Consider the following 14,021-nt stretch of genomic DNA (forward strand, 5'->3'; position numbering starts at 1 on the left):
TTTCCATTGTTTCCTCATCTATTTGCCATGAAGTGATGAGACCGGATGCCATGATCTTAGTTTTTTGAATTCTGAGTTTTAAGGCAGCTTTTTCACTCTCCTCTTTCACTTTCATCAAGAGGCTCTTTAGTTCCTCTTAGTCTTCTGCCATAAGGGTGGTGTCATCTGCATATCTGAGATTATTGGTATTTCTCCTGGAAGTCTTGGTTCCTGTTTGTGCTTCATCCAGCCCGGCATTTCACATAATGTACTCTGCATATAAGTTAAATAAGCAAAGTGACAATATACAGCCTTGACGTACTTCTTTCCTGATATGCAACCAGTCTGTTGGTCCATGTCCAGTTCTAACTGTTGCTTCTTGACCTGCATACAGATTTCTCAGGAGGCAGGTAAGGTGGTCTGATATTCCCATCTCTTTCAGAATTTTCCACAGTTTATTGTGATCCACACAAAGGCTTTGGCATGCATAGTCAATGAAGCAGAAGTAGATGTTTTTCTGGAATTCTCTTGCCTTTTCTATGATCCAGTCAATGTTGACAATTTAATCTCTGGTTCCTCTGGATTTTCTAAATCCAGCTTGAACATCTGGAAGTTCTCAGTTCACATACTCTCGAAGCCTTGCTTGGAGAATTTGAGCATAACCTTGCTAGTGTGTGAAATGAGTGCAATTCTAACTTTTGATAGAACATAGTAACCCATGAGTATTTAATAGTGAGGGCCACTTAGAGTATACTTTATTTAGTCTTTATGTTAGGACCCCATAATCTAAGTAGGATTGATATACATTTAGAAATGGTCAGTTCTAAATCATTTGCTTTGAACTGAATTGAACTTGAATTGGATCTTTATCATAAAAGAATACTTTGTAAAGGTAAAGGACTGTACATGTTATTTCTCCCAGCTTTGGTTTTTTTTCTTCTTTTTTAAAATAACAGCTTTATTGATATATAATTTACATACCATAGGATTCACCCTTTTAAAGTGTACAGTTCCATGTCTTTTGTGTATTCAGTGAGCTGTGCAACAGTTCCCTCTATCTAGTTTCAGGATGTTTTCATCACTCCCCCTAAACCATCATACCCATTACTAGTCACTCCCTGTTCCCTATTTCCCCAGGCCCTGGAAACCACTCATCTAATTTCTCTATGTATTTGTCTAGTCTGAAAATTTTGTATAAATAGAATCATACAATATATGACTCTGTGCCTGGCTCATTTCACATTAGAATAATGTTTTCAAGGTTCATTCATGTTGTAGTCTCATGTCAGTAGTGTTCTATTATATGAATATACTAAACTGTGTATATTCAGTCTTCTCTTTTTGTATATTTGGGATGTTTCTGCTTTTTTTCACTATTGTGAATGATGCTTCTATGAACATTCATATACAAGATTTTACGTGGACATATGTGTCACTTCTCTTGGGTGTATACCTAGAAGTGGAATTTCTCGGTCACGTAGTTGCTGCTGCTGCTAAGTCGCTTCAGTTGTGTCTGACTCTGTGCGACCCCATAGACAGCAGCCCACCAGGATCCCCTGTCCCTGGGATTCTCCAGGCAAGAACACTGGAGCGGGTTGCCATTTCCTTCTCCAATGCATGAAAGTGAAAAGAGAAAGTGAAGTCGCTTAGTCGTGTCCGACTCTTAGTGACCCCATGGACTGCAGCCTACCAGGCTCCTCCTTCCATGGGATTTTCCAGGCAATAGTACTGGAGTGGGGTGCCATTGCCTTCTCTGGGTCATGTAGTTACCCCATATTTAATCCTTTGAGGACTAGCTTTGGTTTATTCATCTTGAAAAATGGAGAAAACTATGTTTCATAGAGGGTCAGGTAGTCAGATCCTCTGGGGTCACAGGAATATTCTTTATAAGGAAGGATACATTTTGAAAAGATGAAGGGACCTGGTGTAGAAGTAGACAGACCTTATTAGTCACATGGGGAGTCCTAGAGTCACAGGGGTCTCTAGTGTCATGATGAAGACCCTGAGTATGAAATACGGGTCAGCCTATGGGAAGTTGCAGTCTGTGCTCTTCCACTTTCTAGATAAGCTTACTTTCCTAGAGTGCAAAATGGATATAATAGATAACCCACTTACTTCACAGTGTTGTGGTGAAGGTAAATGAAATAATACATGTAATGGAAGTGTTTTGTATATTGTCAAATCCCATACAAGTGATTGTTGTGAAGATAGTATAATTATATCGACTTAATTTTGGAATACAAGTCAAAGTCATTCAGAACAGCCCGAAATTAAACTTTTGTATTTCTTCAACTTAGATTTTATCCAAAAAGCATAGGGACTCACAGACACACAGATGTATTATAAATAAAATATTTATATGTGATACAAACCATCCTCCTTCTCCCTGCCACATCCCTGCTATCCCTACCCTCCAGTTCAAAACAAGTAGGGTTCTATTACTCTCCAGCCATTGGTGTGCCTTTCCCATAGGGCTGTTTTGAAAATATGATAGTTAGCAAAGTCTACTGAGGGTCATCCTTAGGTCCTAGTCGTCGTTGCTGATTTTATCTTGGAAGTATGTCTTTTATGCTCACTAATCTCCTCTTTCTCTTCCTGCACACAAGGCAACCAGAGCATTTAATCTGAACAGTTAGACTCCTGCTGCCTTTTAGGGCTCTGCCATGAGAGAGCTGGTGGGATGCTCTGAGATTCTTCAAAAAGTGACAGCTCTCTCATTGGTGCTGCCTTTGATAATATTGTTTCTATGAGAAAATAGGTTTCAGACTAGACCCTCAGGATAGCTAAGGACCTTAAAAGCTCTCCAGAACTAACTCCAAGCTAATGTGTGAAGATGATAGACAGGGAGGCCTGGAGTGCTGCAGTCCATGGGGTCGCAAAGAGTCGGACACAACTGAGCGACTGAACTGAATTGAACTGAATGTGTGAAGATTTTAACAATATCCCCAACAAGTGGTTCTTAAGTTTCAGTTGACTCCTTTTTGTGGCAGGAAATTTACTATCTCTCATAATGTTATACTAAGTAAATATTTGATGTATGAATGTATGGATGGAGGGTGGCAATAAGTTCATTACATCCAACTCCATTAGAGAATTTATCCTTATATCTAATTGAAAGCTGCCTTCAATTCCTAGTTTCTTTCCATCTAAAATAGTTTTTTAAAAAATAATGACTTTTCACAAAGAACAATAAAACATTTGAACATACAATAGAACAATAAAACAATAGAACATGCAAAAAACAAGAAAACATTTGCCCATGTATCCAATATCTAAATTTTAACATATATTATTTTTGCTAATATGGTACAGATATAATTGCAACACTCTTAATAACCTATGTGGATCCCATCTCCTGAATTTTTCCTACAGTTAATTACTGTTAAGTATTTTTCTTGAAGTCACACAAGTAGAAAATTGCAGAACTGAGATGTGAACCCAGATGTCCTTGGTTCAAAAGGCATTGCTTTTTCCACAATTCTGTGTTACCCCACCTAGATAAATATATATAATAGTGATAACATTTATCGCCAGTTTGTAAGTGGACAGCATTGATAAAATATCAAGGGTTACTTAAAAATGATTCTCCTGTTCCTCTGCTTACCATATTAACTTATTTAAGAATTTTTTTGTTTTCATGAAATGTAAAGATATGAATTATCACAGGTATCAAATTAGTGGAGTTTAAGTTGCAGAAGTTTTATTATATTTGAAAAGAATGTGCCAATTAAGATGATTAATCATTTTTAGTGAAGTGGAACTATATTTTTAGGAGAGGGATTGCTAAGACATTAATATGTCTTCAAGCATTTCCATTATAAGAACTGTCTGGGGGGTCTGAATATGATTAAGCAAATGTGAGGCTGAGTTTTTTTTTTAAAGGCTGACTTGACAGTTGGTTATGTTAATGGGGCATGACATACAACAGCTGGGTTGTAATCTCCTACTATTGTTGGCATTGACCGAGTTCTTAGTAAAGTCTTGTTTCCAGTCTGGTCTAATACATTAAGAAGCAGTGGGAAGGAGAAATTAAGAAAAGAGCGGGGGAGAGCCATTAATGTTTGGAAAACATATTTTGAGAGAAGAGTACAGATTTTTGATGCACTATGTACAAAAGGAAGAACAAAGACAGAGGCATTGCCCCGTGTTCAAGAACCTGCATGTGCTTGTTTCCTTAGCAGTGCAAAGCTTATCCAAAGGTCTGAGAGACCTGAGTGAGAAAGTCTAGTGTGCAGCCCAGGTGTGTTTTTTGTTTGTTAAAGCCACAAAACACAAACAAGTAAAATAAAATATAAACAGTAAGCAAATAAACAGTCTTCCTAGTAAGAGGTTCCTGGCCCTCTGGCAACTGCCTCCCTCCTCACCCTTTGTTCAAACTGTTGCTGCTAAGTCGCTTCAGTTTTGCCCGACTCTGTGTGACCCCATAGACGGCAGCCTACCAGGCTCCCCCGTCCCTGGGATTCTCCAGGCAAGAACACTGGAGTGGGTTGCCATTTCCTTCTCCAATGCATGAAAGTGAAAAGTGAAGGTGAAGTCGCTCAGTCGTGTCTGACTCTTAGCAACCCCACAGACTGCAGCCTACCATGCTCCTCCGTCCATGGGATTTTCCAGGCAAGAGTACTGGAGTGGGGTGCCATTGCCTACTCCGAACTGAGAGCCAGGATCTGCCTAAAGGAACAAAGTTGGACTCCTCATCCTGACTTTCGATATCTTTCTGAAATGGTTCTTTACTTCCTATCTTCTCTGTCCCCCACACAGGATGGCCTGTGCCCTTTGTTTCAGTCCAGTTGGTCATCTGCACCACTGCTTATGTTCTACCCACCTAGCTTGCCTTGTATTCTCCCTCTAGTCTATACAAACTTGATTCATCCTTTAAGGTGAGCTAAAATGTCATTCCTCTCTGGAACCTTCTCCGGTAGCCTCTTTTTCCTAATTTCTGTAGTTTTTGCTATTTGTATAGTTTATACTATCCTTTGCGGAGAAGGCAATGGCACCCCACTCCAGTACTCTCCTTTGATTATTATTTGTCATATGTAATATTATTCCCCATTTCTTCAGAACACTTGTTCACACTTCAGATTCTGTCTTGTGTATTAAAATTAGCCTGTTAGAATAATTTATTTTACTTATAAAATTACCTTTAGCTATGTTCTTCATCCTACAAGAACTGTGGAATCTTGTATACACGTTACGTTCTATTAAGATTAAATCCAGTGAGGTCAAAGTCAGCATTAGTTATTCATCCATTCTTTTATTCAACAAGTATTTTTGAGCACCTACTATGTGCCAGGCACTATTCTGGATACAGACAACATAGAAGTGAACAAAACAGGCCCAAATCCTGGCTTTCTCATGGAGTTTGCATGCTAGTGGGAGAGACAGACAAGAAAGAAAATAAGTAAATACAGTATGTTAGAAGATGATAATGCTATGGGATTAAAGAAACAGTGAAGGAAATAATGGAGGACTGGGGTGAGGCATAGGGTGAGCTACAATTTTAAATAGGGTGGTCACCTCATTGAGGAAGTGACATTTGATCCAAGACTTGAAGAGAGTGAGGAAGAGAATCATGCAGATAACTAAAGAAACCATGCCATTCAGAAGGATCAATTAGCTGAAAGGCCCTGAGAGGGAGGGGGTATTTTGGTATTTTTGAGAAACAGCAGATAAACCATGTGGCTGGAGGAGGGTATGTAGAGGGAGAGTAGCAGGGAAAAAAAGTAAAAGAGAGGGCAGGAGAGGGGCTCCATATTACTCAGGGCCTTGAGCCTTATGGGCTAATGAACAGACTTAGCCTTTCAGCCTTAGTTAGATAGGAAGCCACTGGTGGTTTCCAGCAGAGGAGTAATCTGATATCTTAAAAGGCTCACTGTGGCTGCTCTGCTAAGTATCACTGCTATTAGGGGAGCAAGGGTGGGAGCAGGGAGACCAGTTAAAGGACTATTCAAATAGCTTAGGGGAGGGACTTCCCTGGTGTCCAGTGGCTAAGACTCTGGGCTCCCAGTGCAGGGAACCTGCATTCAATCCCTGTTCAGGGAACTAGATACCACATGCCACAATTAATGATTCTGCATGCCACGACTAAGACCCAGCACAGCCAAATAAATATTAAATAAATAAAAGCACTTTAAAAAAATTAGCTTAAGGGAAAGATCACAGTATCTTGGGCCAGAGTGGCAAAGGTACCATCGGCAGTGGTGGCAGATAGATTCTCTGTATGTATTGAAAGTAGAATTAGGCAGATTTATAGACAGATGATGGAGAAGGCAATGGCATCCCACTCCAGTACTCTTGCCTGGAAAATCCCATGGATGGAGGAGCCTAGTAGGCTGCAGTCCATGGGGTCGCTAAGAGTCGGACACGACTGAGTGACTTCACTTTCACTTTTAACTTTCACACATTGGAGAAGGAAATGGCAACCCACTCCAGTGTTCTTGTCTGGAGAATCCCAGGGACGGGGAACCTGGTGGGCTGCGGTCTATAGGGTCACACAGAGTTGGACACGACTGAAATGACTTAGCAGCAGCAGCAGCATAGACAGATGAGACGATGTGTGTGAAAAAGAAGGGTTAAGAATAATTCAAAGTTTGGGGCCCAAACAACTCCAAATATTGGTGATTACAAACTGAAATGCAATCCAAAGAGGAAGAAACATGTGCTGGGAAAAATCAGGAATTCAGCTTTATATATCATGAGTGTGAGATATCTGTATTCAACTGGAGATTTCTACTAGGAAGTTAGATATAGACTGGAATTCAGGAGAAAGATCAAGATGGGCATATAAACTTAGAAATTTAAGTAAATAAAACATCACTTTTCTAGTCATCACTCTAGAAGATGTAGTTTCTTTGGAACCATTAAAACCAACTTTTTTATATTATTGGAAAACTATGAAAATAATATAAGCAAGCTAGCCCATATTAAACAGATCAAATCAGCAAAAAAGAAATATATATACAATACTTACCTGTTCATTGAAGTGAACTGAAAGTCGCTCAGTCATGTCCAACTCACTGTGACCCGATGGACTATACAGTCCGTGGAATTCTCTAGGCCAGAATACTGAAGTGGGTAGCCTTTCCCTTCTCCAGGGGATCTTCCCAACCCAGGTCTCCAGCATTGCAGGCAGATTCTTTACCAGCTGAGCCACAAGGGAAGCCCAAGAATACTGGAGTGGGCAGCCTGTCTCTTCTCCAGCGGATCTTCCTGACCCAGGAATTGAACCAGGGTCTCCTGCATTGCAGGTGGATTCTTTACCAACTGAGCTACCAGGGAAGCCCTACTTAACAAATATTTAGGGAGTACTTCCTAAATATTCTGCAATGAGAATATGAAGACACAAAGTATGTCTTGCCAGCCCTCAAGACACTCTAGTCTGATTGAGCTGATTGTATACTGTACAGTGGGATGAATGAACTGGAGAGGTCTTCTTGGCAATTGTGGGAGCTGAAAGAATGTAGAAAGACATTTCAGTCATTGACCCTTGAGCAGCTTACAGACTATTGGGTTGGTCAAAAGTTCATTGGGGTTTTTCTATAAGATGTTATGAAAAATCCTGAATGAATTTTTTGGCTAACTCAATAGTTAGACACATGAACAGTTAAAAGCTCTAAAATGTGTAAATAAACCTGCAGGACAGTAGAAGAGCTATACCATGAGGTATTGCCAAATGTTAATATTTGCCTTAAGTGCTCAAGAGGAAAATTTTTCCAGTCTGGCTAGCAGGGAAGCCTTTGAGTGAAATATGAACTTGAAAAAAGGACTTAAGTGAGAGGCAAGCTGTCTTGAGAGGCTGTGATGGTTTTTCTTTTATGCTAGTAGTGGCGAGATGCCTGTGAAGGGGTTTTAAGTAAGACTTAAGTTTTGACAATAATGTTTTCAAAATAATGGAGTTTTTTCTAGCTGTAATAAGAAGAGATGGCTGGATGAATTCTGTCGGAGAGGATAGATAACTGTTGCAAAAGTTTTTGCTTTTGTGGATTATTGTGGGAATGTTGTAGGAATGGCATATTCAAGTTGAACTAACTAGCAAAGAGTTGGTTGCCTATATAGGGCTAGATCTTGGGTGAGACAGCTTGGTTTGGGATTTGGGGACTGTTTGGGAGGCAAAAATGATACCCCTAAAAGTGGACAAAATCTCTAAGGGAGAAAATGTGGAAAGAAAAAAATCAGAAGGCTAAGGACTACTTGTCATTTAAGCAGTAGCATTAAAGAGCCAGGAAATTAAAAAACAATAACAACACAGAAAAGGCTAGAGGGATAGGAAAAGAACAAGGGATTACAGAGTTCAAGAGGAAATAGGGTTAATGTGAAGAAAGAGATACCTAGGTTGGATAAGAACACCTGTATTCATATTCAATTTTACTTTCCATAAAGTTTCTATTTAATTATCTTACATGATGAAAGAATCCAAGTAGACATCAAAAGCATGATTAAACACTAATCTAGAATCTGGTATCTGGTTCCCCTGTGCAAAATGGGGTCTTCCCTCATGGCTCAGGCAGTAAAGTATCCTCCTGCAATGCAGGAGATGTGGGTTCAATCCCTGGATCAGGAAGATCCTCTGAAGAAGGGAATGGCAACCCACTCCAGTATTCTTGCCTGGAGAATCCCATGGACAGAGGAGCCTGGCAAGTTACAGTCCATGGGGTCACAAAGAGTCAGACATGACTGAGCGACTAAGCATGCATGCACATTCAAAATGGAGGTAATAATAACTAGGTTATTCCTCTAGAAGCTTAGACCAGGAAAAGGCCTTAAAAATCACCTGGTTTCAACTACTTCATTTTATAAAGGAGGACAGTTAGGCCTCTGGAGAAGTGTACTCCCAAGGTCATATAGTTATTTAGTAACAGAGCTGGAACCAGAAAAAGGATCTTTTTGAATTTTAGACCTTTCTCTTCCTCACTGTCTCTACCTAAGCCTAGATGACATTCATTTATTCTAAAAGCACCAATTTAATGGAAACAGCTAAATGCATTTTAAATGTGCATTTAAAAAAAATGAAGACTATATTGTCTTAAGTTACTAGTGGTCTAGGTAAGAAATGTGTTGCTGCTTATCATTCATATCCGTTCAAGAGAAAATGCTCAGTCATGTCTATCTCTCTGTGGCCCCCATGGACTGCAGCCTGCCAGCCACCTCTGTCCATGGGATTTCCCAGGCAAGAATACTGGAGTGGTTGCCATTTCCTCCTCCAGGATTTGAGAGAATGCTCAGTTCTAATTGTGCCTCCTGAATCCAGTTTATTTTCTCAAACTTTTTTTATCTTTCAAAGCAAATTGCAAATACAACTTCTAGTGGAAGCTTTCTTTCTCTCACCATCCCAATTAAAATGAATCACTCTTTCTTCTGGGTTCCCATAGATTCAGTATTTTTCAAAGCTTCAGGACAAAATTTATTAGTAGGTCTTGAAATCAATTCCACCTGACCTGCCTCTTGAGAAATCTGTATGCAGGTCAGGAAGCAACAGTTAGAACTGGACATGGAACAACAGACTGGTTCCAAATAGGAAAAGGAGTACGTCAAGGCTTTATATTGTCACCCTGCTTATTTAACTTATACGCAGAGTACATCATGAGAAACGCTGGACTGGAAGAAATACAAGCTGGAATCAAGATTGCCGGGAGAAATATCAATAACCTCAGATATGCAGATGACACCACCCTTATGGCAGAAAGTGAAGAGAAACTAAAAAGCCTCTTGATGAAAGTAAAAGAGGAGAGTGAAAAAGTTGGCTTTAGCTCAACATTCAGAAAACGAAGATTGTGGCATTCGGTCCCATCACTTCATGGGAAATAGATGGGGAAACAGTGGAAACAGTGTCAGACTTTATATTTTCGGGCTCTAAAATCACTGCAGATGGTGACTGCAGCCATGAAATTAAAATACGCTTACTCCTTGGAAGGAAAGTTATGACCAACCTAGACAGCATATTCAAAAGCAGAGACATTACTTTGCCAACAAAGGTTGGTCTAGTCAAGGCTATGGTTTTTCCTGTGGTCATGTATGGATGTGAGAGTTGGACTGTGAAGAAGGCTGAGCGCTGAAGAATTGATGCTTTTGAACTGTGGTGTTGGAGAAGACTCTTGAGAGTCCCTTGGACTGCAAGGAGATCCAACCAGTCCATTCTGAAGGAGATCAGCCCTGGGATTTCTTTGGAGGGAATGATGCTGAAGCTGAAACTCCAGTACTTTGGCCACCTGATGCGAAGAGTTGACTCATTGGAAAAGACTCTGATGCTGGGAGGGATTGGGGGCAGGAGGAGAAGGGGAAGACAGAGGATGAGATGGCTGGATGGCATCACTGACTCGATGGATGTGAGTCCGAGTGAACTCCGGGAGTTGGTGATGGACAGGGAGGCCTGGCGTGCTGTGATTCATGGGGTTGCAAAGAGTCAGACACGACTGAGCGACTGAACTGAACTGAACTGAAATCAGTTCAGTGGGTCACTCCCAAAAAGAGAAATGGAATAGAAAATATCAAAGTGCATCCATCCCACAAAGTGCTGGTTAACATTACTTTGGGGAATTTGTACTTCAGTTGTGTGTGTGTGTGTGCATGTACTGGATTTCAGTATGAAGTGTAAAAAGTTTAAATAACACAGGCCATAGCGTAAAACACATGCATACGTGCATGCTAAGCCACTTAAGTCATGTTAGACTCTTTGTAACTCTATGAACTGTAGCACCCCAGGCTCCTCTGTCCATGGGATTCTCCAGGCAAGAATACTGGAGTAGGTTGCCATGCCATCTTCCAGGGGATTAACCCACGTCTTTTACATCTGCTGCATTGGCAGTTGGATTCTTTATCACTCATGCCACCTGGGAAGCTCAAAACATATGCATCTGTATCTATATGGGCACCTATCTCTTGGAAGGTTGGGACTGTCTTCATCTTTGTATCCCTCTTGTTCAGCGTATCACCTGCTGTGTACAAAGGGGATGTTTATTGGAATTATCATGTATAAAGAATTAGATGAATGAAGAGCAGGTAGTGTGGAGAGGAAATGACTACTTGAATTAAGTATAAACTTTTTGTTTTCTTTACTTTGAATGTTAATATTAAGTTTTTTTTTTTTTTCACGCTAGTATTATTGCAACCGAGAACCTGCGTTTGGTATCTGTGCTGTGGAGTTGTCTCCCAGTCACCTTCAATGTCCTGTGTGGTGTGGTATAAATAATACTTCCTGCTAATGTTGCAGCTGTCATTCAAGGATCTTAAATTGCTTTAGGAGCAGGATCTGGTGATGAGTGCCTGGCTCCACTTGGCAGGTGCTGGAGTTAAGAACTAGTGACTGGGTGAAATCTCTGGGCTCCAGTCTGACGCCTCCCTTTATCACCTCCCACCCTCTTTTTCTCCCTCATCCCTTAGAGGGAGTAGCCTTTGACCCTGCCTCTTTGAGCTGGTGTAGCTGGTAGAGAGTGCAAAGATTTCACTGAACTGGAAGATTGCCTCTTTCTTTGGAGGTAGCTCAGGTGTGTGGACTTCCCAGTGGTAGTTCAGTGGTAAAGAATCTGCCTGCCAGTACAGGAAACACAGGTTTGATCCCTGGGTTGGAAAGATCTCCTGGAGAAGGAAATAGCAACCTATTCCAGTATCCTTGCCTAGGAAATCCCATGGACAGAGGAGCCATGGGGTCGCAGACAGTCAGACATGACTGAGCACGCATAGGCACGTACACACACATGCACACACGCAGGTGTAGGGGGAGGTGAGCAGGATAAGAAAGGTCATTTCTCTAACTGCCTCAAGGCTTGAAAGGTCCAGGGAGAAAACCTGGGAAGGAACTGATTAGAGATGAGCCTCTGGATATCAAAGGAAATTAGAAACCCCTCTGATGAGTCCTTCTTGAAGATTTGCACCTGATAGGAAGCGGGGGATATTCCATACATGGTCACCATTCTGTGGGCCATTTTGTAAACTTGCAATCCCACCATCACCTTGAATTACTCCCCTTCCCCATTTCCTGGGAGCTTCTGGGGGGTCAGCCCCCCTCTCTTTTAGGAGAAACTGTTAACTGCTTACAGTTGGGCCTGGGAGACTCTGCAAGAGTGAGAGCCGAGTCCTAGCTAGGAGTCAGGTTACACCACTTGTGTTTGAGTTCACGCAGCATGTTCCTCTGTCAGGGATTCCGCAAATATCTCCCGAGGTAAAAAAGGAAAGCGGGCGCGCTCCAGCACCCAGAGCAGCGAGCCCAGGCCCAAGTGCGGGAGGCAGCCAGCCGCCAGGGCCATGTCGCCGTAGCCCCGCAGTGTGGCCGCCGGCTCGCTTCATGCCGCGGTGCAGCTGCACCACGTTCCTGGGCTGAGGGGGGCAACCGGGCACGTGCTCCTCCCCATGGGTTGCCCACCATGTCTAATGGATATCGCACTCTGTCCCAGCACCTCAATGACCTGAAGAAGGAGAACTTCAGCCTCAAGCTGCGCATCTACTTCCTGGAGGAGCGCATGCAGCAGAAGTATGAGGCCAGCCGGGAGGACATCTACAAGCGGGTGAGTGCTGGGGGAGCTGCCACTCCGCTGGGGTGGCGAGGGGCCAGTGTGGACACATCAAGATGCTGGGGGTTGTTCCTATGTTCCTCCTCATGCTGTGCGAACGAGCGAGGGAGGCGGTTCCGGGCCGGCTGTGGTCACCTTCACGCCTTCTGACCTTGGACAACCCATTTCACCTCTTTTATTTCCTGCTCTCCTACTCTGTAAAAATAGGGAGTGGGATTAAATCAGAGGCTCCCAAAGTCTGATGTGGAACTGTGGAGAGCAGTCACCTTGGGAGCTGCCTTATAAGTATAGCTACATTCCTGACTCACCCCCAGGGATTCTGATTTAGTAAGGGAAGGGGAACTCAGAAACCAGCATTTTTAAACAACCCCTGGAGAAGACTGAAGCTGTAGTTTTTAAGTCCCATTCTCTGCTTAGAGCAGGGAGCCTTCTAGCTCTGGCTGGCGCATGGGGGCAGGAAATGATGCCATGGAGGAAAGGGCAGAGATGGAGGACATTTCTATTCCTTAAATCCATGATTTGTTTTTGAAGATGATTATTCAGATGAATTTCTAGGATAGAATGTTAGGCATTTTCATCTTTCGGAATAGTTCACCTTAGAGTGAAGAAAGGGTATTGATGGAATGAACAGCCTGTTGGCCTTGGGTGGGGTGTGAGAGGGAATGTCAGCTTCCCTGGAAGGGAGGGCCATCTTAATTGATGGGTGAGTGGGGTGGGGAAGGAAGACTGGGGGGATTGGCTGAGTTGAGGGTGAGGCAGCACCTTGGTAAGAGGACGTTAGGCTATGGTTTACAAGGATTAAGCTTCCACGCCACAATGTTAGTTTCCTTAGCTTCCTTAGTGTCTGGGCAAGCAGGAACTGAAGCGGCCTGAGTGACCTGGAGCTGATGGCCTCTGACTTTATCAGAGATCCTGAATCTCCAGCTGTTCACACCAGAAGACTGTATGAATATTATCATTATCTATGTGTGCCCTGTCCTGTTGAGAAGAAGGTTGGGATGCATTACAGGCTGCTAGATAATTCTTTGGATCAGAGGAATAACTGGTATCCATGAGACCCAAACCACTCTTTGGTAAATTCAACTATTATGAGCAGCTAAATCTGAGGCATTTAGCCCTATTTTATGTCTTTCCTGGATTGCTGTGTTTTAACCTGAATTTTCCTGAAATTGATCAGACTCATCTTTCATCTTTTATGTGGCTATATAGTGAGGTGGGCTTCCCTGGTTGCTCAGCTGGTAAAGAATCTGCCCTCAGTGCAGGAGACCTGGGTTTGGAAGATCCTCTGGAGAAGGGAAAGGCTACCCTTCTCCAGTAATCTGGCCTGGAGAATTCCATGGACTATAGTCGCAAAAAGTCAGATACAACTAAGCGACTTTCACTTTTGTGAGTGTGCCTCAGTGGAACTGCCAGTAGTCAAGGAGGATATTGCCAAGTGAGGGTTGGTAACAGAGGGAGGAAGAAGGGGAGCATGAGTAGCAGTGTTTGCCTTGGAGTAGGAATAGTGAGTAAATTTGCTCACTGTGCAGAGAAAGGAAAATT

At 42.3% G+C, this 14,021-nt stretch overlaps 1 protein-coding gene across 14 annotated transcripts in view; it reads left to right on the forward strand.

Moving 5' to 3' along the window:
- Positions 1-14,021, forward strand: part of PDE4DIP (phosphodiesterase 4D interacting protein) — a 204,247-nt gene that overhangs the window by 45,063 nt on the left and 145,163 nt on the right. For 11 of the 14 annotated variants that reach the window (XR_015160855.1, XR_015160856.1, XR_015160858.1 and 8 more), the window contains exon 1: positions 12,164-12,473. Coding sequence is in view for 9 of the 14 variants with exons in the window: in XM_086392193.1 (XP_086248319.1) it covers positions 12,333-12,473 (141 nt within the window). In the remaining 5 variants the exon portion in view is untranslated. Of the gene's footprint in view, positions 1-12,163; positions 12,474-14,021 lie in introns of those variants that run through there. The other 3 variants (XM_086392183.1, XM_086392184.1, XM_086392185.1) reach the window with 1 other exon arrangement.

The sequence above is a fragment of the Bos grunniens genome, chromosome 3 (genome assembly GCF_055505025.1).
Source record: "Bos grunniens cultivar Pamir isolate PY7600 chromosome 3, Bosgru_T2T1.0, whole genome shotgun sequence".
In the NCBI taxonomy this organism is placed as follows: Eukaryota; Metazoa; Chordata; class Mammalia; order Artiodactyla; family Bovidae; genus Bos; species Bos grunniens.